Below are 23482 nucleotides of genomic sequence, written 5' to 3'. Positions count from 1 at the left end.
GACAGTGTCTTCAAATGGAATCATGGGAGTTGTTATTTTTTTGAACGCTACGAACAAGGAGCCAACTTCAGCTTGGTAAACACAGACAGACAGTGACAGGCGCAGTACGTAAAGACACCTATGACGTCGCAGTCTCACTGTAAACACCGCGGATAAACTCTTCATTTATATATTTATACATGTCCTTTGATCATTTCATCAACAAACACATACTTTGAAGTGTTGACACTGTAGTGTGTGACTTTTCAATATCAACTAATACATACTAAATTCACACAATATTGATTAAGCCTAGCATGGTTCTCAAACTGAGGTACGTGTACCCCCAGTGGTACACAAGTAGTATGTGATTTGAGGAACTGAGGAATTTTGACTGCGGTGCATAGAAAATGAATCATCTTAATCTAATTTCACTATGTGTGTGAAGTATATGTGAGAAAGAGGAGGATGATGAGAGAGTAAATTATCTTATTGGGAATAAAAATAAATAAATCTGCTTCCTGTGAAAAGTCTGTCACTGACTTTGCTAGGCCTATTTATGTATTATGTATTTTAACATTTTGGTTTTTGTGTCTGTGGTGACACAGAGTGACTCGTGTTACACTGACTGACTGACTATTTCTGTTCGAGAAGTACCACGAGAAAACCTCACGACTCCAGCCGTCCAGCCGAGCGGAAGTGGGTGGATGTGAGATACAAGCGGTGTAATTTGGTGCACATTCATTCCACAGCACATCTGTTCTGTAACCAGTGTATTTTGGCAGTATTTCTGGTAAGCTGTCAGCCAACGGTACAAAGATATTATACATGTCGGTGTCTGCAAAAGTTATTGACAGTGTTTAGTGTCAAATTATAGAATTTAGTAGAGACTGTGCACAGAGACATGCAGCACTGCTCCAGATACCAAACAGATTAGTCTGTATAGACTAATCTTTCCACTATACTAGCTGTATAGTGGAAAAGTGGCACTACGTGCATATAGTAATTATCACCGGATCTCTAAAACATCAATGAGGTGAAACAAATTCAAAAACAACTTTAGGTCAAGGAATTAACTCCAGTTCTCCTCAGAAATATTAGTGTATGGACTGAGAGTCGTCCTTTCAGAAAGCTTTGCAAGCTCACCTGAGGAGTGGATTAAGTCAACTGAAATTCCACACTGGATCTGTAAATGTAGCACCAAGAAGCGGGTGCGTTCAAAATTTCCTTTGAGAAATTTTCTAACTAGGTGACTCGGTGTGAACCGAATGGTCCAAAAACTGAGATAAAGACTGTTGTGCTATTTGACAACACTGGAGCAGATGTGGTCTTTCAAAATTTGGTATTAGCAGTTGAAGCACAGGCACAATTTAATAATAACAAGACATAATTGTCTAGCCGCAGACACACCTACAAGGAAGGAAACATTTAGCCATTATCATGCCTTGTCACACCTGTGACACACAACTTTAAATTTCCACAAACGTTTTTAATAGAACATTAGAAGTTATTTAAGGATGGAGAACAATGAAAGACTTCAAAGCCATTAAATGTTAGAGGTAGCCGAACATAATCCTGCATTTTTTTAAATCAGCTGCCAGCTGCCAGAAAGAATAAGGTAGGACAACTTTGATCCTCTGAGTTAAAGTAGTTTTAAACTGTGGTTAGGGCAGCGTTTTATCATTATCAGTGCGGGATATAATTACTAGACAAATAAGTTACCAACTTAACAATTATATTTGGAACGAGGTCGGTTAAGTTTGACGGAAGAAAACACCTCACAGGCACTCGTATGCAAAACCAGAATGAAACTATACTGCTTTATTACATTACATCAGTTACATTGGATTTTACTCAGCTGTCAACCAACAACAAATCGGTACAGAGGCACGATCAGTTCACATTAAAAAAAACAACAACACTGGTGATGTTTCTGGATGTTCACAGACCTTTTCCCACAATGTTGTCACATTCACATACCAGGTTGTTACCGGTCCTGGCTGCCACATAATGTATAATATTTAATTAACTTGAGCACTGGATACAGACATAGTAATCTGGAAGGTGTGTCGAATTCTTGAAGGTGAGGCTTGTACTGTACGTTTCTATGTCTTATTAGTGGTTTCATTAAATAGACTAATTATTATTACATTATAATAATAGATCATAGACAAGGACACGTTAAACTCTGGGCCTGGGATGAACTGTAAATTCTACTCGGAAATAAATTTGTAGAGGGTGGATAAAAGACCTAGCATATTAATCAGGAGAGAATACATACTTTATACAGTATATAACATTTGGCAGAAAATAAGAAAAACCTGAATATCTTTTCTTTTTGGAGCAAAGTTTTCACACAATAAAAGATCAGATCATTATTGTTTTGTGGGATGCCTTAATCTTCTTAAGCAACAACAAAAAAAAGGAGACATTAAATCACGTACCTTTTCCACTCTTATGAAGGAAACCTCTAAACTTCCATCTAAAAGTGTGATGAAAATAGTTTTTTATTAACCACTTTGTACCTTTTCATCTTCACTATGAATAAATCTATACATGAATAAAAGCGATCAGCAGTGTGGTCCCTTATTAGAGGCAATATTGCACTACATCCTTCATCCTCCGTCGCAAGCTTTGTCGTTTTAAAAAAAAAAAAATGGCACAATCACAAGAGCTGCACACAGAGACACACAACATATCTGTGACACAGACGTACAGTACATGCTAGTGTTAACACGATACTACGCAATATTCGGGGGGAGTAAATACCAGCACATCGACATCGTAGCCATTAGAATAAGAGATGGTGGCCGACAGTTACATAATCTGCCGTCTCTTTCAAGTCAGAACTCGACTCTCCTCAGAACAGATCTTTTCAGTTCAATAGTCTTTACGTTATTCACAGAGATGCAGCACTATATGGTTTACAAAACGAAACAGAAAAAAAACCCATAGCATTCTTATTTTTAATACTTCACATTTACAACTAATAGTTAATAGGTGCATCTTCCCTATGTAAAGCCACTGACTGGTTTACTCTCTGATTACATGGACATGTGTTCAGGGAGCACATAGGAGATGTCGTCCCATGGGTGGCGGTATAGACCCTGCTTTAGCCTCTTCTGGTCCAGGTAGTGTCCTGTGGAGACAGATATGAAACCTTGATAAACATACAATAAAGTAAACGTAAAAGTGTGTGTGTAGGTGTGAGCACAGAGAAACGACTCACCGATGAATCCCATGCTGCGTCCCAGGACAAAGATGCCATTCAGAGCGCCAATTTCCACAAACTCGTCAGCTTCATCTCTGAGGTGGAATAATAAACAAGCAACATTTAAAATGAACAGGATGATAAGACAAGATTTTTCCAGTCGTTGGCCTTTATAAAACACTTAAAATGATGACAAAATAATTTTATTTATGTGCACATGTTTTAATTATTCTTAATTTATCCAATCCAATTTTATTTATAATGCACTTAAAAAAAAACCAGCGGAAACAAAGTGCTGTACACCGGAGATAAATAAAGTAAAGCAAACATAAGACCTAAAAGACATAAAAACAAACAATAAAATACTGTAGAAATTATAGAAAGAACACAAATAAAAACAAGTCATACAATAAATGGGTCAAATCAACGTCTCATACTGGGTCGAAAGCCAAAGTGTGAAAATGGGTTTTAAGATAAAAATAAAATGGACAATCACATTTCTTTGTAATATTTCAGAAATGGAGTTTGTCACACAGAAAAGTTTACAAGACACTGGTCTAGGATTTATTAAATTTACTTCTTTAGCTTTTCCACTACGCTATAATTTACGGAGATTATCGTCTTACCTTGTAAAACCACCGCAAGTCCTGAGCAAGTCAACAAAGGCGACACCGATGAAGCCGTCCACATTCAAGATTAAGTTTGGTTTCTAAGCCACAAAGCAGACATGGAGAGGAGAACATTAAAAAAAGCATATCCTTTTTTTATTATTAAAGAAAGAAAACTTACTTTGGATGTGGTGATCTTCTCTACATCCAGAGCATAGTCCAGCAGCTGGGTGGAGGTGAAATGCTGCTTCACAAAGTCCTTCAAGATCTGGACTCTCATGTCTGGATTGTTAATCTGAGGAAAAAGTCAAAAATTCATATTTCTTCAGTGCTTGTCCTTTACTTAAAATCGACTTAACTTCTAAGCTACAACATCCATATCCTCAATGTAGCGGCACTCACCGACTTGACTCTGTGTCCGATGCCCATGATCAGTTTTCCGTCCTTCTTCATCTTGTTGACAAACTCCATGGGCAGCATGCCACTGTCAAACGCCTTGCTGAATTGCTTCGCAGCAGCATCCAGAGCGCCTCCGAAGCGGTCGCCCTGCAGAGAGAGCGAGGAGAAAAAAAAAACGTGTCGTGTTCACTGGTGACTTAGCACAAAGAGGGCATGCATGCATCACAGGGACAGGTCGTCTTACAATGGTGAGGAGACCGGACGTGAGACTGGAGATGAGATCTTTGCCAGCTCGTGCGCACACAATAGTGTTGTGGGCACCAGAGACAGCGGGACCGTGATCTGCAGTCACCATCAGGCACATCTCAATGAACTGGCACGCGTACCTCGGCAACCTGAGGAAGATTACTATGAGGATTTTGTTGTTTTCTTTTTTAAAATCATAAGTGTGGTTAAGAGGCCGACCTCCTTTGGAACCACAGCAGACCCAGAGTTCCTCCCAGGCCCATCTCCGTCTTGAAGACCTCGGTGATGGGCATTCCTGCGTAGATGAGCTCCTGACCTCTCTCATCACAGATGCTGGTCATGAAAGAGGCTGGTTTACGGATCAGACCCAGCTCCTGCAAACCGCCACAAGCAGTTTATTAAGTTTATTTAGTGCCTAAGTTCTTCAACCAATGCTTTTTCAGATGTTATACAAATATTTATTTCTGATCAACACGAGGACATCTGCACTGTAACGGAATTGATATCACAAAATCCTGGCAATCCTGGCATTTTACCAGCATACATTACTCTGGATTAAAAGTGGTTCAAGATATCCTGTACCTATACTTTTATATAATCCTGTTAACAATCAGATGACCAGACAAACAAAATGCACAGCAGACATAACACCGTCAGGGAAGGAAACAATAGCAAACTAAAGGGTAATCTCGTAAAGCTGTCTGTAACCTGGCGTACTCACTCGTGCCCAGGAGTAATCCATTGGCACAGTGGGAGGAGGAACCTCTTCAGCTGGCTGGATCACTCCTTTGGCGACAAGGTCGTCGTAAACAAATCTGAAAAAGAATCAGACACACACACAAAAAAAATGATGCACGGTAAAATATGTCTTTTAGTATGATGGGAATGGAGAACTGAATATGACTGTGCACTCACTTAATCATCTCGCCCAGCTCATCAAAGCTCTTGGGGACGAAGGCACCAGCTTCTTTCAGAGCCTGGTTCTTGGCCACCGCTGTCTCAGCCGCCTGGTTTGCACAGGCTCCTGCGTGACCGAACTGAACCTGAGGGGGAACATGGTCAGAAATGTATTAAACACATTTATTTGTCCCTGAAAATGGTACTTACTGTAGTCCACGATAGCGAAATACTATGTTGGCCATTTTAAATTGCCATCAGACAGCCTTTTATAGCTGGAAACTAGAGTTTGGAACTTTTGGAACAATTTTAACTCAATTTTAATTCTTCAAACTCACTGGTAAATCTGAACAAAAGGATTCTAAACACCACAGTTACAAGATAATATATTTGAGGCAGCAGTGGATTAACAACCCTTGTACGTCATGATGTAAAAATCACAAATTTTCTCTATGGACTTTAGTTCAGGAGAGTGAACGTCAGCTTCAAACTACAAAAAGCTTTCAAACAGTGAGTTTTTTTTAAAAGTGGCTTCTTGCAGGCAGGCATGAAAAACGGCGGTGTGCATCAACCTTTTCAGTGAGCCCAGTGTTGATCATGTATCCATGTCTCACATGACAAAAGCCTGAACTATCCCTTTTAAAATCTATATCTGCAGGACTGAAGTAGACCCTGAATGTGGTCTCTCACCTCTGAGGAGAACATGGTGGCACAGGTGCCGATACACCAGCAGACCACTGGCTTTGTGATTCTGCCCTGTTTGATAGCCTGACAGATCTTATACTCCTCTGTTCCTCCAATCTGTGGACGCAAGAAATCAGATGTAGTTATGTAGCAAACCAATAATATTCTAAAGCTGCAGGCAGCAGTGTGTGTGTGTGTGTGTAGATACACTCCTCACCTCTCCCAGCATCACAATCATTTCCACTCCAGGAGTGTCTTGGTAGCGCAGCACATGGTCAGTGAACACAGAGCCCGGGTATCTGCACAAGAGTCCGGAATTACAAACCAATTCACCAACACGGCATCACATACTGGAGATAAAAAAAAAAAGACTCACCTGTCGCCACCGATGGCCACGCCTTCAAAGACACCATCCGTGGTACGGGAGATGATGTTGTTGAGCTCGTTGGACATGCCGCCAGAGCGGGACACGTAAGCAACGCTGCCTGGGCGATAGAGTTTGGAGGCGAGGATGTTATCCAGCATGCCTCCTGTGTTTCCAATTTTGAAACAGCCCGGCTTGATTCCACCAACCTGGGGAAACAAAGTCAGATCTGATATGAGGAGAGAGAGAGAGAGTAGGGAAATCCTGAGTGGAAGAGTGAAGCAGAACGTACAGTTGCCGGTCCAATGATTGTGACGCCCTTATCATCTGCCGCCTTGATGATCTTCCTTGTATAGGCTTCAGGGATTCCCTCTGCGATGATGGCAATGGTGTGAATCTACAAATCAATTCAATAGAAAGGTTGAATTTATGAAGGTTATTTTAACGTAACGGCATGCAAATGGCACAGAAGGGCATTGACCTGCGGGTACTGCATGGTCTCCATGGTGCTATCCATGGCCGAACGCAACGAGGCAAAGTTGATGAGCACGTCGACATCTGGGTGCTTCTTCATGGCGTCGCTCATGTTCTTATACACAGGGATGAGGATCTCTTTGTGGCCCCAGTAGAACTTCTGTTTATGGTCCCCTCTGGAAGGAAGTTATTGTGAAGTAGCACGTGAAGTGTATCTTGCGTTAAATTCAGGATATAAAGGCTTTCCATTTCGGAATGTCTGTGTGCCGTCAGATAACTTAAAGCGCTTACATGAAGGGGTAAACCATAGCTGCCACAGACGGCTCCTCTCTGGAGCAGACGTAGTCAAAGTCCAGCATGCCCTGCACTGCCCGAGTCTGCATACCCCACACGATGGACTTTGTGCTTTTGCTGAAGAGCGTAGTGGCCTTGGCTGCAAGGAGAAGAAAATCTGTTACAGACACAAACTGAAGACAAGGTTAGAAAAAGGTGATGATTATGATTAATTAAACATACATTACATATGTAAAATATACAGGTTTAAGGTTTAAGATAAGCTATGCATGTGAGGGTTTGAATATAAAAACACATTCAGATTGCAGGAACCTCCTGCTGTCCAAAGAGGGAGCTATAATACTTGAATTAAACCAAGTATTGTCCAAAAGATTCTTCCATTATGCTGAAAACACATTCATCTGAAAGTACTGTGCAAACATTTTGCTCTGTGTGTGTGTGTGTGTGTGTGTGTTCTAACCTATAGGAGCTCCACCTTTAGCCATCTTGGCTGGAGAACCTTCTATTCTGGTTCTGTTTTCAGAAAAAGAAGCAGTTCTGCTGGATCCTGGAGTCTGCAAATGTCAAAGAAAGAGCGCAGAATGTTAACTTTCAAGCACTCAATTTGTATTTATGCCGTTATATTTCGCCTCGTTTTTCTTTGTACACATATCTAACGTCATATCTGCTTTTCGAGTGAAACACTTGAGAGCACACACGCTGCTGAAAAGCCTACACACTGCACATTTGTAATGGCTGCCTCGAGGCAGTCGCAGTGGGCCACTCTCACGACTGTTTCAGTGAGAGCAGCACACAAAGCCCTGCAACGCTCTCACACAAAAGGAGCCATAGGGGCTTCTGATAAGCTGCTTTGCTAAAAGGAAAAGGACAGTGATGACTGAATGAGAGACTGTGGCGTGTACGTGTTGTGGTGGATTTGATCAAGTAAAGTCCAGCACAGTGAGCAAACAGGACATGATGACGTGTCTATTTGTCTGCACGGAGCCATTACGTGTCATACCGATGCGCCGCCGCTGGTGTTGAGCAGGAAGTTGGCGGTGTGGGCAGCGGCAGTGGGCTGGTTGGCAATTGGTCGGTGGCCCAGGGCCATGCCGACGATGGCTGTCATGTGAGTTTCTGTGCCAAAAACATGAATGGGGATCCCGGTCGTCTTACCTGAAGAGAGAGGACAGAAGTGTGGTTAAATGCAGGGGCCGAAAAACTGCAAAAACAACATGTTCAACAACAAGAGTGAAGAGTGTGCTGTAGAACATACCAACTTCTCCCATCACTCGGAGACCTTCCTGATAGTTGGGGCCTCCACGGCGGACAAAAATGGTGACTTCATGTTCCTGAAGTGGCACCTGATAATCTCTGATGGCTCTAACAATCCCCTAAGACAAGACACGGACACAGCGAGTGAATCGCTTGATTTTAGGGCAGCGTTTCTTAAACTAGGAAAGAGGAGCGAGGTGGTGAGGCCACATGCCATCGATGCACGCTGCACTGTCAACAAAGCAAGGACACGTTTGTGACAGGTGTGGCAGGTGTGTTTTTGTTTTTGTTTTTTTAAGTTCTGCCTCTTCAGGACATAACAATAATTCAAACCTTTTTTTAAAAACTACTACTATATTGAGTCATAAAAGGCAACAAAAATAATTTAAAAAAGCATTTCACACTGTACCTTAAATGTTGCTGCAACGTTTGTGAAGTTCGCAATGCTGCCCCCAATGATCAAAACCTTTCCTGGAAAATATGTAATTTGTAAAATAGTTCATTTCACAACACAGAAACCTCCGACGACTCCGGCGTCATACAGTTGTTTTTACATCTTTTAAACTACCAAGCTCTTAAAAACACATTTGTGCTGATGTTTAAAATAACCAGCCATTTCTAAAACATAATATTCCAACTTTGCAAAGAAAATCTTCTCCTATAAAGAAGAAGAAATAAATTGCCAACACAGGTATTTGTGTAAAATCCAGGGGATTTGGATTATCTCTTATTTTGGGAGGTTTTTCTTTTTTTCAACCCAGTAATCTTTTACCAGCTCATGCCTACTCAGCAATCTTCCTACCGTCTTTGTGCTTCTCTCTGGTCATCAGTGAGAGGATGGTTTTGGCGTAGTCATAGGTCTGTTGCTCGCTGGGTGCTCCCGAATACTCCCCATAATTGGCCAGCTCGTCGACACCTCCCAAGTCGCAGATTGTGTCACTGCAACAGATTTAACGCTGATCATCCATATACAAGAAAAGCATCTCTAATCCTGGCACAGTCTGTTCAGATTATAAATAAGATACAGCTGCAGCACTATACTCTCTCCTTACATTTTAGAAAGACCTTCCCCATTGATTTATAGTTTAATTTGCAGAGCATTTTAAAGCTTGAACACATAATACCCTTAGTAAGAAATAGCCATTGTGACAGAAGATTGCAGCTGAACTAGTTTTGTTTTCCCCCTCTGTGTTTGTTTGGCTGTTTTTTTAAAAGAGATTTCCATCTCAAAAGACTTCCTGTTTAAATAAAGATTTAGTTAGCTGTAAACTGACGTCACCGTGCACAGAGGGAACAATTAGTCATGACTGATACGTCTCACTGTCACGCTTTGCGGCCGCGACAGACGGCAGAGCCTGTTCCTCCTGATTCTCACTAAAAACAAAATCCAAGAATCCAATTTAGCGAGAAGCTGAATGAGCAGAGTCTACACAATCAGTCTCACTAAAGCATCGCTGGTGTAATTCCCCCATGCGAAACTCAATTATGCGTGGTGTAATCACTATAATGAGGATGAAGTCAAGGGACAACTTAAGCAACAAAGAAAAACACAAAATGGAATCATTTCTAATGTACAATTTCAGAGCTACTGGTATTCTTATGAATTCAGGATTTGATTTATGTTCCAATCCAAGTACCTGTAGACTACTGAGGCACCACCTCCTGCTACCATGGTCCAGATCCTGCCCCGAGGATTGAGCAGAGTGAGTTTGAGGCTGGCGCCGCTCTTGGCGTCCAGGTCAGCGATGTAAGCCTCCTGCAGAGGTCAAAGAAAAGGTCAATGGCAGAGGTGGACTGATGACAACCGATGTCTTCAGTCCATAACAGGCGCCATTTAATTTGTCTGTGATTGCACTGATTTTTAAAACCAGAATGAAACCAGGATGTGATGTGCATCAGTGGCTGTTAGTGACAGAAAAAGACACAGCTGGTGGCTCAGAGTGAAAAAAAACCCCAAAAAAACCCCACCTCACAATCAAAGACACCCGCTGTCCCACATCGACACTCTAGACTCACAACAACCCAATTAGACCAGATCAGACCGTCTGGTCCACAGACAGATTCTTTCAAAATAAAATACCACACACATCTGTCAAAGAAATGGAAAAATATCTTCATCTAATAATCATTTCAGGCATGTGTTTATAGTGTGAACTATTTATCCTTCCATATCAAAACATTTTGAAATGAAATGATGTGAAATACCATGATATTATTATTTGGATGACTGACTGACTGACTTTACTGACCAAACTAGAATACAGACACAAAATACAGAGAAGACTCTCTGAGGCATACAGTTCTAAGATAGAAGACAAGGATTTGATTTAATCCACTTAATTTACACTATTTTTTGAATTAATAAATAACCACGACTGGTTCAGAGTATGAGGTGGCATGTGTGCACAGGTCTTTGACCCCATCATCTCCCCACAGTAAGTCATAAAGGCAGATTAACAGCTGTGTTGATAGAGCAGGCTCCAACCGAGACTGGTCTTAATCTTAATCTGACCCCGTTCATTGGGAATTTGCCTGTTTTATTGCCAACAACAGCTCTTTGATACGGACAGACTGAAATGTGTCCACTTAACTCCCGTCTTATCTCACCTCTGGATACGCCTCCCTGCCAAAAGGTGGAGGAAACTCCACGTCCCCCCACTTTGTCTTGCAGATGTAGTCGGCTGTGGCATCGATTTTGGCCGCCATGTCCAGCACGTACACTCCATTTTTGGTGACCACTGGACAGAGGGGGAAAAAACAGAGTATTAGAGAACAATGTTTAGAATGCATTCACCCACTGAGAATCATTATGTGTGAGTGCAGCACATGGAAAAGGAAGTGAGAGTGACATCAAAGAAGAGAGAGGGAGACTCAGCATCCCCAACAACATCCTCAACAACAGCTGCCAGAGGGCATGTACTGGTGCCCAATTAATCCAATAAAAACAGACGCCGTGTTCATCAAACAGCAAGTGCATGAATTATTCACCCAATTCCTCCCCCAGTGTTAAAATGTGGCAGAAACAACTTCTTCCTCTACTTCTATGTGTGATCCCGTTCCAGCTTCCTAATCAAGTCATTAATTCATCAATCATACACATAGAAATAAACAACCTACCCAGTGGGTTGATCTCCAGGTACGTGAAGAACAGGTCTTCATACAGGTTAAAGAGTCCAACAATGAAACTGGCCAGGATCCTGAAGAAAGACAAACAAATCAACACATGAAACTAGCATTTTACGAACTGTTGCTGCACATTTTTGATGTACAAAAATCACTGAGAAAGGAAAAAACATTCACAATATTTAAATAAAACACTATTTTTTAATATTTCTGATTAGTATTTGCATATTTTTAATTCATTCTACACAAAGTGTAAAGCAATATAAAATATGCAACACAGTGTTACAGCCGTATATAGTGTGGTCATTATAAATCTCCACTTAATTCAAGCCATGACAAACACCAGGCAATATTATTGAAGGATTGTTAGGACAGAGCGGGACTGGAAACTGTCTACCTGTAAATTAGCTGCAGAGACGTCGCTGTACGAGGAAGGAAAATCTAATTTACTTCCTCCTTCACATGTCACAGCAGAGCAGTGAGGAGTCGGGGCAGATTACTGGAAGAAGAGGGGGAGGAGGAGGAGGAGGAAAAGAAGGGAGGTTGCATTTTCCTCTGCTCTGTCAATTGCTCAGGCAGCTGGAAGTGTTTTGTAACCCCGTCAGCTTGTTGTCAGGACTCACGACTAGTCCCTGGGAGAAAACTGTGACCCAGAACCAGAGTGACTCAGCGTCCAATGTCTAATTCTGACGGGGTGGGTGAAAGAAAAATGGCCAAATGCTGCTCTTGTTCCCAGTCTGAGGAGAGGGGTGAGCTGGGGTTGGCAGAGTGATTCCTGAGGCGGCTTCTTCAATGTCAGCCAAGACAGCGTCGCCGGCCAGAATGTGCCGTCACAAGAGCGCTGCCGGAGAGATGGATAGCGAGGGGGCAGGAGGGGGCGAGCCACAGTCTCCTGCCCATCAAAATAAAGGGACGTGCTCAGAATGCAGCTGTGGTGTAAAAAACGGCCGTAGGTGGAGACTGATCGAAGGCAAAGCGGGGTTCAAAATGTTGTTTGTCTAATGGGAACTCTCCAACCATCTCCTCCTGCTCCACCCTCCACATTTACTGCCAATATCAAAGTGCTCTCTCTTACTTCAGTTGAGTCATGCATGTGATTTCCATCGTTGGTCAATGGAAAATACAACGTTAATAGTGTTTCAGTCCCTGTTTCTGAGTAAAGCTTTTCTTTTTCTTTTCATCTTCTAAATACATCTGTGATGCAGAGTTTGTGTATTAACATGAGCTTCCGCCATTTAAATGCCAAGAACTGTACGTAAACTTAAATCAAAACAAGAACACAAGACCTAGTTTGTTTTTTTGACGTCAGGAATCAGTGTAGTGATCATGGGAACTGTTGTTTCCGTTGGTTTCCCTGTGCGTTTGCAGTCTACGGGAGGAGAGCCTCTGCAGCAGAGGAGTCATGATCCATTAATGGCAAATTCACACAATAAAATAAAAAAAAAACAAGACAAATCACTGGCTAAGGAGTGCTGTCAAATATTTCTTGGTGGTTTTCCTTGAAAGTTACAGCAGAGACAGTTTAAGCCACTTGCATTCAACAGAAATACAGATTTCTTTGGCGTTGGAAAAGGTTTGGCTAATGTAAGTTCACTACTCAACCAAATACGTACAATTATCTTATTGTTTTTAGATATTTTAACACAGAAATCATGTAACATATCATATTGTTAACTTTGGACAGAAGCAGCTGTTATTTTAGCAGAAATATTTGAAAGCCAGATTTGGTAGTTTGGTTAGGAAAAACCAATATATTATACTAAAAGAGCAAATTTGTTGGATGTTGGATAATGGCTTGATTTGCTGAACTCTGATGGACTAAACTCATGTTGTGGTTTATCCCTATTTCTTTGACTCGTCATGCAAGTGAAAGAAAATACAGCGCCAACACATGGATAACTGAATGACTTACTCTTTCTTTTCATTTGGCGCGTGGGTCAGCAGCTCTTTCTTCACCGAGTCCTCGCTGATCTTCTCATCCACCCCAATCAGCAGCTTCTTCGCCTTAGCGTCCACGTCTCCCACGTCCACGCCTCCCTCGTGGTGGAACAGCACGTAGTCTCCCTCTCGGGTCGCGTAGATGCACACGTAGAACTCCTCCTCCTGGACGGTGGACAGTGACGTGGTGTCCATTTAACAGACATCAAAAACACAGTATAGCAGAAGAAGAATAGCACATGTGTAACGAACGGTGTACCTGCTTGTGGGGGACAAATGGCTCGATGAGGAAGTTCTTGAGGATTCCCTTGGCTTTTCCCACCTGAGGATCATAAACCAAATCATTTTACTCAAAGATTTGCTGGACATAAAGACACGACAGCTGCTCTCTGGTGAGCAGAGACCAGATGTTTCTATATTAATGGTTATTTTCCACATAACTCATTGACTATTACTGGAAGTGAATAGAAGAGTCTGTTATGCATTACTCAAGGCAAAGCGTCACTAACAGCTCATTTGATGAAGGTGTTGCTGCGTCGCTGTTAAAGGCCACGAGGCAAAATGTAACCAGGGACTGATTGAGAGCAGCCAGCCGGAGAGAACAGAAGGAAAAATTATTTATATAATAGAAGAGAAAGAGGGAGATGCCATTTAGAAGAGCAAAAATAACAAAGGGGCCGATTATGAGAGGAACCCCAAAAAAAAACCAGAAAGCCATTCTGACTGAAAAGAGCACAGGGACTAATTCAGATAAATACGCCCGTGTGTTACTGCCTCTTTGAAATGATCTAATTTAACTACTTATGGTAACACGATTAAAAGTAATGTGGCCGAGATCAACAACCACCAACAACTGACAGTTCATGTTGTTTAAACCTAATGTGCTGTGTGATTCAATAAAAAATAATCACAACCACTTATGTTTTGCACAAAATGTCAAGGACATGGTCCACGTTCACGTTTATAAATGAAACTGCATCACAACAAACATGATTGCCGCTCATGTCCATTCAATACTGCGCTTTTTATGGTTTGTTTTCTGCGGTTGATGTATTTGCCGTACTGTGCGGCATGCTTGGGGTTTTATTTTGAAAGGCATTTTTATCATTATCACTATGAGTAGTAATATAAATTTTGTAAATAAAAAACATGCATGGTCCGTTTTCACATGCAGATGTAGGATCCATATTTTACTATACCGGTAAATATGGTATAATTATTATATTTTTGGCAAATGCAACAATTACTGGACACGTGGCAAAGCAGAAGAAAGCAAGCATGCGGTTTAGTAGGTTTAAAGTTCACAATGGTTACCATCTTAGTTAATGGGCAATAAAAACAACACAGAACAGCTGAGACGGAGGGAAATTAAATAACATAAGGAGAAGAATAAGACAAACTCTTGACTTCATTGTGACATGTGTGGAGTCTGTGTAGATTCTTAAACTCTACCTTAAGTGCTTCTACTCTCTGGAAACCAATGAAAAATAGTGCAACTCAATGGGCCTGAGACACCGTCTACAATACAGCTTTCATTTATTCTTATTTACTGCCACCAGCAGCTGCTGACAGTCTCATCTGTGAAGAAATAAGTCCATGAATCCTCAGTGCTGCCACTCACACACACACACACAGTCTTCTTCAGTACTTTATGGACCGTCCTCGTCTCTCAAGAACTTGTGTCTTGGTTGATGAGGCGCAGCGATGTCTCTGTGGCACAGTGATGGATCTTTCCTCCTGTGGTTATGTTGACTGACTGAATGGATGGACTGACTGACTGTTTATTCACGAGCGGGACTCGCTTCAGTTGACTGGACTGATTTACAACCGGCAGACCAACACTCAGGGCCTTTCAGTGAACTGGGCATCACGAAGGGAAACGGCACGGAAATCAAAAGCAGCATTGCAGACCAGGAGGAGGAAGGTGAAGGAAAGGGCAACAGGAGGAGGATCTGAATAAAAGCGCGGGGGGTAATATTGATCAGAGTGATCTGCAAAGTGCACACCCAGGATAGAGGGGTCAGTGGGGGTGTAATTGGCTGAGAAACAGCAGAGACGGAGAGGGAGAGGGAGAGAGAGAGAGGGTTGATGACGTACGGTTGTCTCTTTCATGAGGCGGGGCTTCAGCCACTCTCTGACGCCGTTCAGGTCCAGGTTGACGCCGACCAGGCCGAGCTTTCCTCTCCTCTTGATCAGCTGGTCCGGCTTCACCACCAGCCTCTAAAGGAGTAAAAGAAGAAACACATGCCGAGTGTAAGCAATGACAGAATGAGCTCAGCAGAACGAGTGCAGTCCTTTATTTTACGTCGCATCACAAATGATTACACGTCATCCTGTTGAAACACGGATGTCAGACGTCATGTTTTGGAGATTACTTCTGTGGCATTTACGTTAAAAAAATGTACCATTGACTCCAACTGTTATTAAAATGTCACATTCTGTTTGTTTTATGGTCAAAACTGACACACTCTGTTGATGACACTTCATATTTCACTCTCCGTGCCTCGTCCATGTTCTCAACACTGGTTGAAATGGTTACTTTAAGAGTATCCATCAATCCATTTTGATTGGCAGATTTAATGTGAGGTAGGCAGGGTATTTATGGCATTATTGATCAATAATTCTGGGATCCAGCCTTTGGGAAAACCTGGTCTGTGACAGGAAGGACACGACCAATCACAATTTGGCCAGCTGAGAGAACAAGGCTGTGCCTTTAATGTAAAGATTTGTCTACTGCAGCTTTAAGTGGTTGTGAAAAATAGCGGCAGTTGCAGCCAGACATGAATTTTAGCCAAATGTTTGAGACATTAATCAGGAGCGATTGTTCCAAACATGAGTGAATATGTTCCACAAATGTTCTTTCTTGTTATCACGAATGGAGATAATGACGATTCCAGTCAGACAATGCTTCACATTTCTGGGCTCATCAACAAACCCCTTCCTCACATTGTTAAAGAGGGAATCTCTTAGAAAGCGTCATTCACCACTGATGCGAATAATGCAAAAAAAAACATAACCACCCCACCCCCCCCCACAAATGAAGCCCGCATCCTCCGACTTGCTTAAGTCAGATAAAAGGGAATGACTTACGACAGTGCAGCCATTAGTATCTGGGTGCTTGCCAGTGAGCGATGGAACACGGGGCCGTGGGTGAAAGTTAATGCAATTTCCCAATCAATTCAACGGGAGCACATATCTCCGTGCATCTGCCCTCCCCGTCGTGTCCTACCATTAAAAATCCTCAGTCTCTATCCTCAGGGAGAGATAGAGAGAAACTAACATTTTCATCCTGCAAGATGAGTCACAGGGAGATTGAATCAGCTTATATTATGGTCCGTCTACCTGCGAGGACATCGCGATGAGGATCGGTGAGAGCATGTGATGATGAACTCTGACCTCTCTGCCGAGAGGACAAAAAGTGAGCATTTCTCACTTTTGTTTTTCCTGCAAGTCACAGCTACTGGATCTCAACACAACGAGGGACAACAGCGAACAGGAGCCAAGAGACCACTGTGCTGCTGTCAGCCAGAGGAAATCTTCTACCCCTATGTTTGTATCGGGGTATTATCACTTTAAAATAAAAAAATGTTTGGTGTCATAGCCTTTTATATGTACTTTAATGCCGCCATCTTGTGCCACCATGTTTCTACAGGAGTCCAAATGAACAAACCAGCCATAGAATCCATTTTACATTTTAAAAAGGGATGAAATTGCAGTTTTCCTGAGAGATTTTGTGATTGGGATTTGTGTTTTAATATTACTTTTTAAGACAAATGTCTGTAAAGTACTGCTGCGATATAAATTTAAAACATGATGGAGCACTATTACCACAAGATACCATAACATTTACTTGGCAACTGTGCGTTTATGCACATTTTATGTATTCACACTTTTAAACTTGGCAGAGAATGACAAGCACTGAAATAAAAAATAACTGCATTTCTTTCATAATTGTGTTCATTGAAAAGTATAAGGGCTGCAACACATTTTCAAATTTCAAATTCAAAGATTGATCGAGCACTTGTTTAGTCCGTAAAATGTCAGAAAACTGTTTGCCAAACCTGGAAATGATGAAGTTCTCGAGAAACTAGAAGATATTCTGTGTTTAAGAAGCTATCAAAATAGTCGATTTATTTAGTCATCGATTAATAATCGATGGATCGCTGCAGCCCGTTTTTGAAGCAAAAGCTTCCAATGCCAACAAAGAAGAATTACATAGTTTATGGTGTGTAGTCGTCCATTTGTTACCATCTCAAGTTTCGCCAATAGATGTCACTAATTCTTACACACTGGACTTTTAATGGCAAAAAAAAGACACACAAATGAACACACTTCCGTGCTCTTACCTCTGTGAGCAGCCATGGGTGCTCTTGCACCAGTCGGTCAAAGTCGGTCTCAGTCGTCACGTTGGCGTAACGGAATTTGTTCTGGATGGCGGCCGACGTACAGACGTACTTGTACAGGAACTCCTTCCCCGTTTGCTCTGAGATGGCTTTAGCCGACATGACTGCTTCGTCTAGACTGGCCTGGAGAGAGAGAGACAGAGAGAGTGAGACAGAGACAGAGAGAGATGAAGAGATAAACAGTGAGGAATGAATATAGCAACATGGATGGATACACAAAAGCATCATAAATTCACAAAAAACAGGATTTAGTGCTTTCTGCATTGTTGCAAGAGTCTCTTGAAGAATGAAAAACATGACTGCCACTAGAATTGTAAATATGTGATTGAGAAACAATGATATAGAAAAAAAAACTGTCTTTGACAATGAAATGCAACAACCAGTGTTGTAGAATGAGTCCAGGACTTAACACTTTTTTGTAAAAGGCCATTTTAATTTGCCATATAATATAGAAATCTTGCTCCATACAGTAAATATAGCTGGGCAGATTAATTAACTTGGCCGACTATATTTATTAATGTGACAATTATTATAGATTACTCATTTCTGTTCTCCATCTCTCCAGAAACTATAGGATAATAAATGTCACTAACACGTTGTTTTCTCTGTCAAAAGTGTTTCCTGGTGTCCTGTTCCATGTATATTTAATATTTAGATGATATAATTATTGATACATCCTACTGATGCTGTGAAATCATACACGCTCGCCCAGGTGAGCTGACCAGGGCTGAAGAATGGACAGACAGACTACAGGTGTTGTTCCTTAACTGGTTACTGATGCTCAGAAAGTTTTAGTATTATATGTTATTATTAAACAGTTATACGCCAGCAGATGGAGGACAAAAAAAGAAAGAAAAGCAGCTTAATATATGGGCCAGAAAATTCAGCATCAATTATCGGTCTATGAACATTGAGTGCAATTGTATTCCACGGTAAAATCACTCTTTTTTTAAAGAAGGTGACATTTGTGTCATTTGGGTTTGATGTAGATCTTTGAAACTCGAACACAGACTCAGGACTAGACTCTGGTGACTCGGACAATTTTGGGTTCAGTGACTCGACGACAACCAACTGCACACATTCAAACCTCTGTCACAACCAGACACAGACAGTGAAACCAGTGAAGCTCAGTCCAAAATGTTTGACCTGCACAGCTATGAGGTAATGGACACCTATTTTTAACCTGTGACAATCAGACTCTTCCTCCGCCGTGTGTGTGTGTGTGTGTGTGTGTCGACTGGACTTTAGCCTACATCTGCTGAGTAATCCGAGCATGATCTGATGTCAGGTTCATTAGCTTGGGAAAGGAGCCTTGACAAATGAAGTGATAAGGTATTGATTCCTTTTTTTGCTGTATTGATTTCCCTTTACTTAACTGAAAGACGGTGGAAATACAGACAGAAATCAGATAACCTGGACTGGACAGTGACCTTTTACCTCGTGAGGTCACAAACAGGACTCCTCGATCCATCACAAGTATAGTCTGTTTTCACTGTGCAGACGAGACACACGACACAACTCTTTTGTTCGATATCAGAACAAACATTTTTAACACTCGATTGATATTTTAGTTATAGAAATTTGGTGGAACCAGGAGAATCGGGGGATCTGTCCCTGCACGAGAGCAAATGCCACATTAGAATTCTTACCACATGTTTCTTTCAACAAAAATATAACATGACTCTTCACAAAACTGGCTCTTACCCTGAGGCAATGACGTCACAGCATTGTATGTGAACAATATCATCCCCTTTGTGCCTAATCTGCTTTAACAAAAACCTGAGGTTAATTTAAGCCTCAATTATTTGAAGTTTAGACAAAGTGCTAAACATGACCTGACTCCCTGTTTTCACTGTTGATTCGCAGCGTTTCTTTGTCTTTAAAGCTGCAACTAACCATTATATTTATTATCTACTCATCTGTCGATTATTTCCTTGATTAATGGAAAAATGGCGTTTGGTGTTTTCCAAAAACCTCTTGTCAAATGTCTTGTTGTGTCCACAAACATCATTTTTCAGTTTGAATGATTTCTTTGTCAAATGGAGACAATGAAACAAGAAGATATTATAATTGAATAAGCTGAAAAATCATAAAGCTTGCTTCAAACGATTTTACAGATTAATTGATTAACAAAATAGTCGACTATTAATTTAGTAAACAATTAATAATTGATTCATCATAGTTGTCTAAAAATCTTTAGACGGATATTCTTGGGTTTTACAAAATGTGTGATGGATGTATAGAATTTAAGACACATTGGAACAACATGGTCTGAGTGTAGAGAGATTGGAAGAGTGGCTCTGTCCCTTACATCAAATGGACACTGGTGCAGGGAAAAGTGTCTCATTAAGCCTCTAAAACCACTAGACCTTCCTTAATCACCGCCTCTCAAAGCCTGACAAGCACTGTGTGCCTCATGTAAGTAACCTTGCAAGGATGAAACACCTGCCCCATCTTTCGCTTCCTTCTCCGTGTTTCATTACGCTGAAAGCCCCTGATGTCGCCTCCAACTGGACCCACGTCTACACACTGGAGCCTGGCGAGGCAGCCATTTCTTAAATGGATTAATGGCACTGTCATGGACCACGCTCACTATTGATCATCATTGTCTCTGAGTCATCACAGCTCTGGTCTCTTCCCCAGTCCAGGCGGACGTGGGTTCATCCAGAGCCAGTGCCCGGTCCATATATCACCCACTTTCTCTACGCACCAGAACCTGTCAGAGGTCTTAAATATCACTGTTCCACCACAGCAACAGCAATCAACAAGGGGTCGAAATGACGCACAGTAACATTTAAAAACTGGAGGTGATTGATGAGGGGGAGGAGACGACTAAAAATAAACCTCACATTGATGTTACAGAGAACAAGTAAACGATATAAATGTTGCTGCTGATTCATGTTGTCATCTAAAGTTGCAGGTATAAGCAGATATATGTTACGTTGATATATTATGCAGCTGTGGGTTTTCTGTACAGCAGGAAAGGAAAACCAAGTGTATTTTGCTCACAATATTCTATTTATTTATTTATTTATTCATTTGTTAACCCTTAGGACATTGCTATGTTAAAACGTATATACAGAGGCTATAAGAATGTGCATATATAGAGTGTCTTTTTTCAGCAAAGCCCAGGCAATCTGATTTTTGCAATCTGAACTATATGAACACATCTGTGCAAAAAGAACTTATTTTTTTTATCTTACTGTTACAGACACAAAAACAGAGATTGAGTGGTTTTCAAAGCTTGAAATTGCAAAGACATTTATTCTAAAATTGTAAACAAATATATTGTAGCGGAACAAACAAACCATAAAAAATTTGCAGGCGGATTTTCACGCTATTCCACAAAGTCTCTCATTCATTCATTCATTCATTCACTCCTATGAAGGTATATATATATACACACTGTATGTATATGTCTCTTATCATCATCATCCTCTTCCTCACATATACTTCACACACTGATATAGTGAAATTACGATGAAGTGAGAGATAATTTGACTCTAATTATTATTATTATTTACTTGTTATTTGTGTTATTTTCTACGCACTATGGTCCAAATTCCTCAGCATACCCTGGTATATACAGTAGAAACAGTGTTTCTGATTTTCCTCCACGTACCACCAGAGGTAGCTTGGTGGTACACGTACCACAGTTTGAGAACCACAAAAGCCATGGACAATTGCAACTTGCAAGTTAGAAAAGCATGAATAAAAAGGCTTATTGTCAGGGCCCACAAACACAAGAGGAGGAGGATTTCATATCAAATTGTAACACTATTTTTGAAATAGAGTGTTAGCGTTACAGCGCCACATACAGGCCTGGCATAATAAACAACAGAGTACTTTTGTTTTGGGGGTTTTCGTGTATTTGAAGACATTTTTTGTGATCGCAGAGAACGTTTTTAAGAACGAAAAACTTCACAGAGGGAATGTTATTTAATTTAAAGGGATTGTGAACTGACAAAAACATGTTTGTATATCTTATTTTATGGGACACAAAAACTTCTGAGTGTGGTTCATTCATTCATTCATTCATTCATTCATTCATTCATCCACAAACAGGTTAGACAGCAGAACACCTTCATTGTGCTCATCAGCTTTTATCATTGTTTAAATTCTCCTATAATTATTATGATGATGAAGCAAGAGAACAGACTCAACACTGGACTGAGCTGTTCAACGAGTTTTTTTTTTGTTTTTTTTAATCTGCTGATCTTTGATGAGCGTGAGGAAGAGTTCAAAAACTAAACCGTGAACGCTTCATTTAAAAGCAGTGACAGATTTACCTGATATTGGTTTGAACTTCCTCTCACAGGTGTGGACAGGTGTGTTGTCCCTCGGACGGATGGGTGAGTCCTCTTGTCTCCTGCGCGGTGTTGGGACACTCTTGTCCGCCGGTGTGAGAGAGTGGAGACCAGTGCTGCAGGAGGACGCTGCTTCCTGGGAGTTTTGTCTCAATCGTCCATCTGCCGATAGGTTAGCTGTTGTCTTCTGGCTCCTGATTGGACCGCTCCATGCCGTTCTGTGTCGCCGCTTTCATGGACCGTAGGAAATGAGAGTTTCTACTCAGCGAACGAGGGACAATCATACAGTCAAAAAAAACTATTTGCATTACAATAGTCCATAATTTAAGGCTAAACGAATAAATTAATGCATAATATACTTAATAACTTAAACACATACCGTTTTTAGTACAATAAATGTCATATACTTTAAGACTTTTACTTCTAAAAAAAGTCAATTTCTGGACTTGATACTTGATACTTTTACTCAAGTATCCCTTTAAGATACTTTATACGAGACTGGTTACAATTCCCTTTGTTCCTGTATTAGTCAGATGTCTCTTTATTTGTGATTGTTGCTGTCATAATGCACCTTATTGCAACAACAATCTATTTATAATCAGCTCCATGGAGCAAATTAAAAACAATATATTCCGGGGAGTACATGAAGGCATCACGGCTTTCTCAACAGGCCCAGCAGCTCCCCTCTCACACACCACTCCATGAGAAGACAGGACAATTGTCCACCTCTTGATGCTGATTGGTTGACATTGTTCCTTATCTGTCAAGCAGCCAATGATACAACCACTAGATCATGCACACGACCAACTCACCAACTCTGAGGTGATCTGTGAGACATGTGGGACTCTGTAAACTCTGCTCTTTCACCTGGCCTTGGCCTATATGTACTTCAGAGGATGCAGAGATTAAACCCACGTCTTTTACATCGAGATTATTAATTTATGATGATATATAAAACCACATTTTTTTTTTAGAATAGAAGGTATAAATAATATGTATAGCATAATAACGTAAAATATAAAGAACCCAGAACCAAACAAGATACAATAACTATTGGCATTTCTCATGAACCTGTCACAGCAGGAAAAGCACAAGTGTAAAAAATCAAATACTGTAAATTAGGGATACGTTCCATTTAAATGTCCTGTGCACTTGAACTGAACAAAGCCATCATGTGACTGTTTTGTAATCGGTGTAGTCTCGGCACACTGTCTTTTGTGTACTTCAGTGGAATTTAAGTGGAAGCTTCAAATAACTGCAATGGAATTTCTGCCTCTTCCTGCACCATTTTTATTTTTTTA

The 23482-nt window shown here is 41.0% G+C and overlaps 1 protein-coding gene across 1 annotated transcript; it reads right to left on the bottom strand.

The window, feature by feature from the left end:
* Positions 1–1770: 1770 nt before the first annotated feature.
* Positions 1771–22319, bottom strand: aclya (ATP citrate lyase a). The gene is made up of 28 exons (XM_044050332.1): positions 22164–22319; positions 17818–17997; positions 15569–15691; positions 13731–13793; positions 13446–13636; positions 11528–11607; positions 11018–11148; positions 10048–10166; positions 9213–9349; positions 8820–8881; positions 8412–8529; positions 8157–8311; positions 7617–7710; positions 7154–7295; positions 6870–7038; positions 6681–6785; positions 6401–6597; positions 6242–6323; positions 6031–6141; positions 5359–5486; positions 5165–5258; positions 4663–4817; positions 4442–4592; positions 4201–4344; positions 3980–4093; positions 3817–3899; positions 3209–3285; positions 1771–3118 (listed from the first exon to the last, which is right to left on the bottom strand). Exons 2-28 carry the CDS (start codon positions 17974–17976, stop codon positions 3024–3026), a joined length of 3279 nt encoding a protein of 1092 aa, XP_043906267.1. The 5' UTR covers positions 17977–17997; positions 22164–22319; the 3' UTR covers positions 1771–3023.
* Positions 22320–23482: the final 1163 nt, after the last annotated feature.

Source organism: Solea senegalensis, linkage group LG19 (assembly GCF_019176455.1).
Source record: "Solea senegalensis isolate Sse05_10M linkage group LG19, IFAPA_SoseM_1, whole genome shotgun sequence".
Classification (NCBI taxonomy): Eukaryota; Metazoa; Chordata; class Actinopteri; order Pleuronectiformes; family Soleidae; genus Solea; species Solea senegalensis.
Note: the sequence above shows the minus strand (reverse complement) of the source record. Positions and strands in the feature narration are given on the sequence as shown.

Excerpts from the sequence above, each read along its gene's own strand:
- aclya (XM_044050332.1), bottom strand. The coding sequence starts at position 17,976 with ATGTCGGCTAAAGCCATCTCAGAGCAAACGGGGAAGGAGTTCCTGTAC. Across the intron at positions 11,608-13,445 it reads GCGCCAAATGAAAAGAAAGA|GATCCTGGCCAGTTTCATTG; the intron begins GTAAGTCATTCA and ends GTCTTTCTTCAG. Across the intron at positions 3,286-3,816 it reads ACTTGCGGTGGTTTTACAAG|AGATGAAGCTGACGAGTTTG; the intron begins GTAAGACGATAA and ends ATTCCACCTCAG.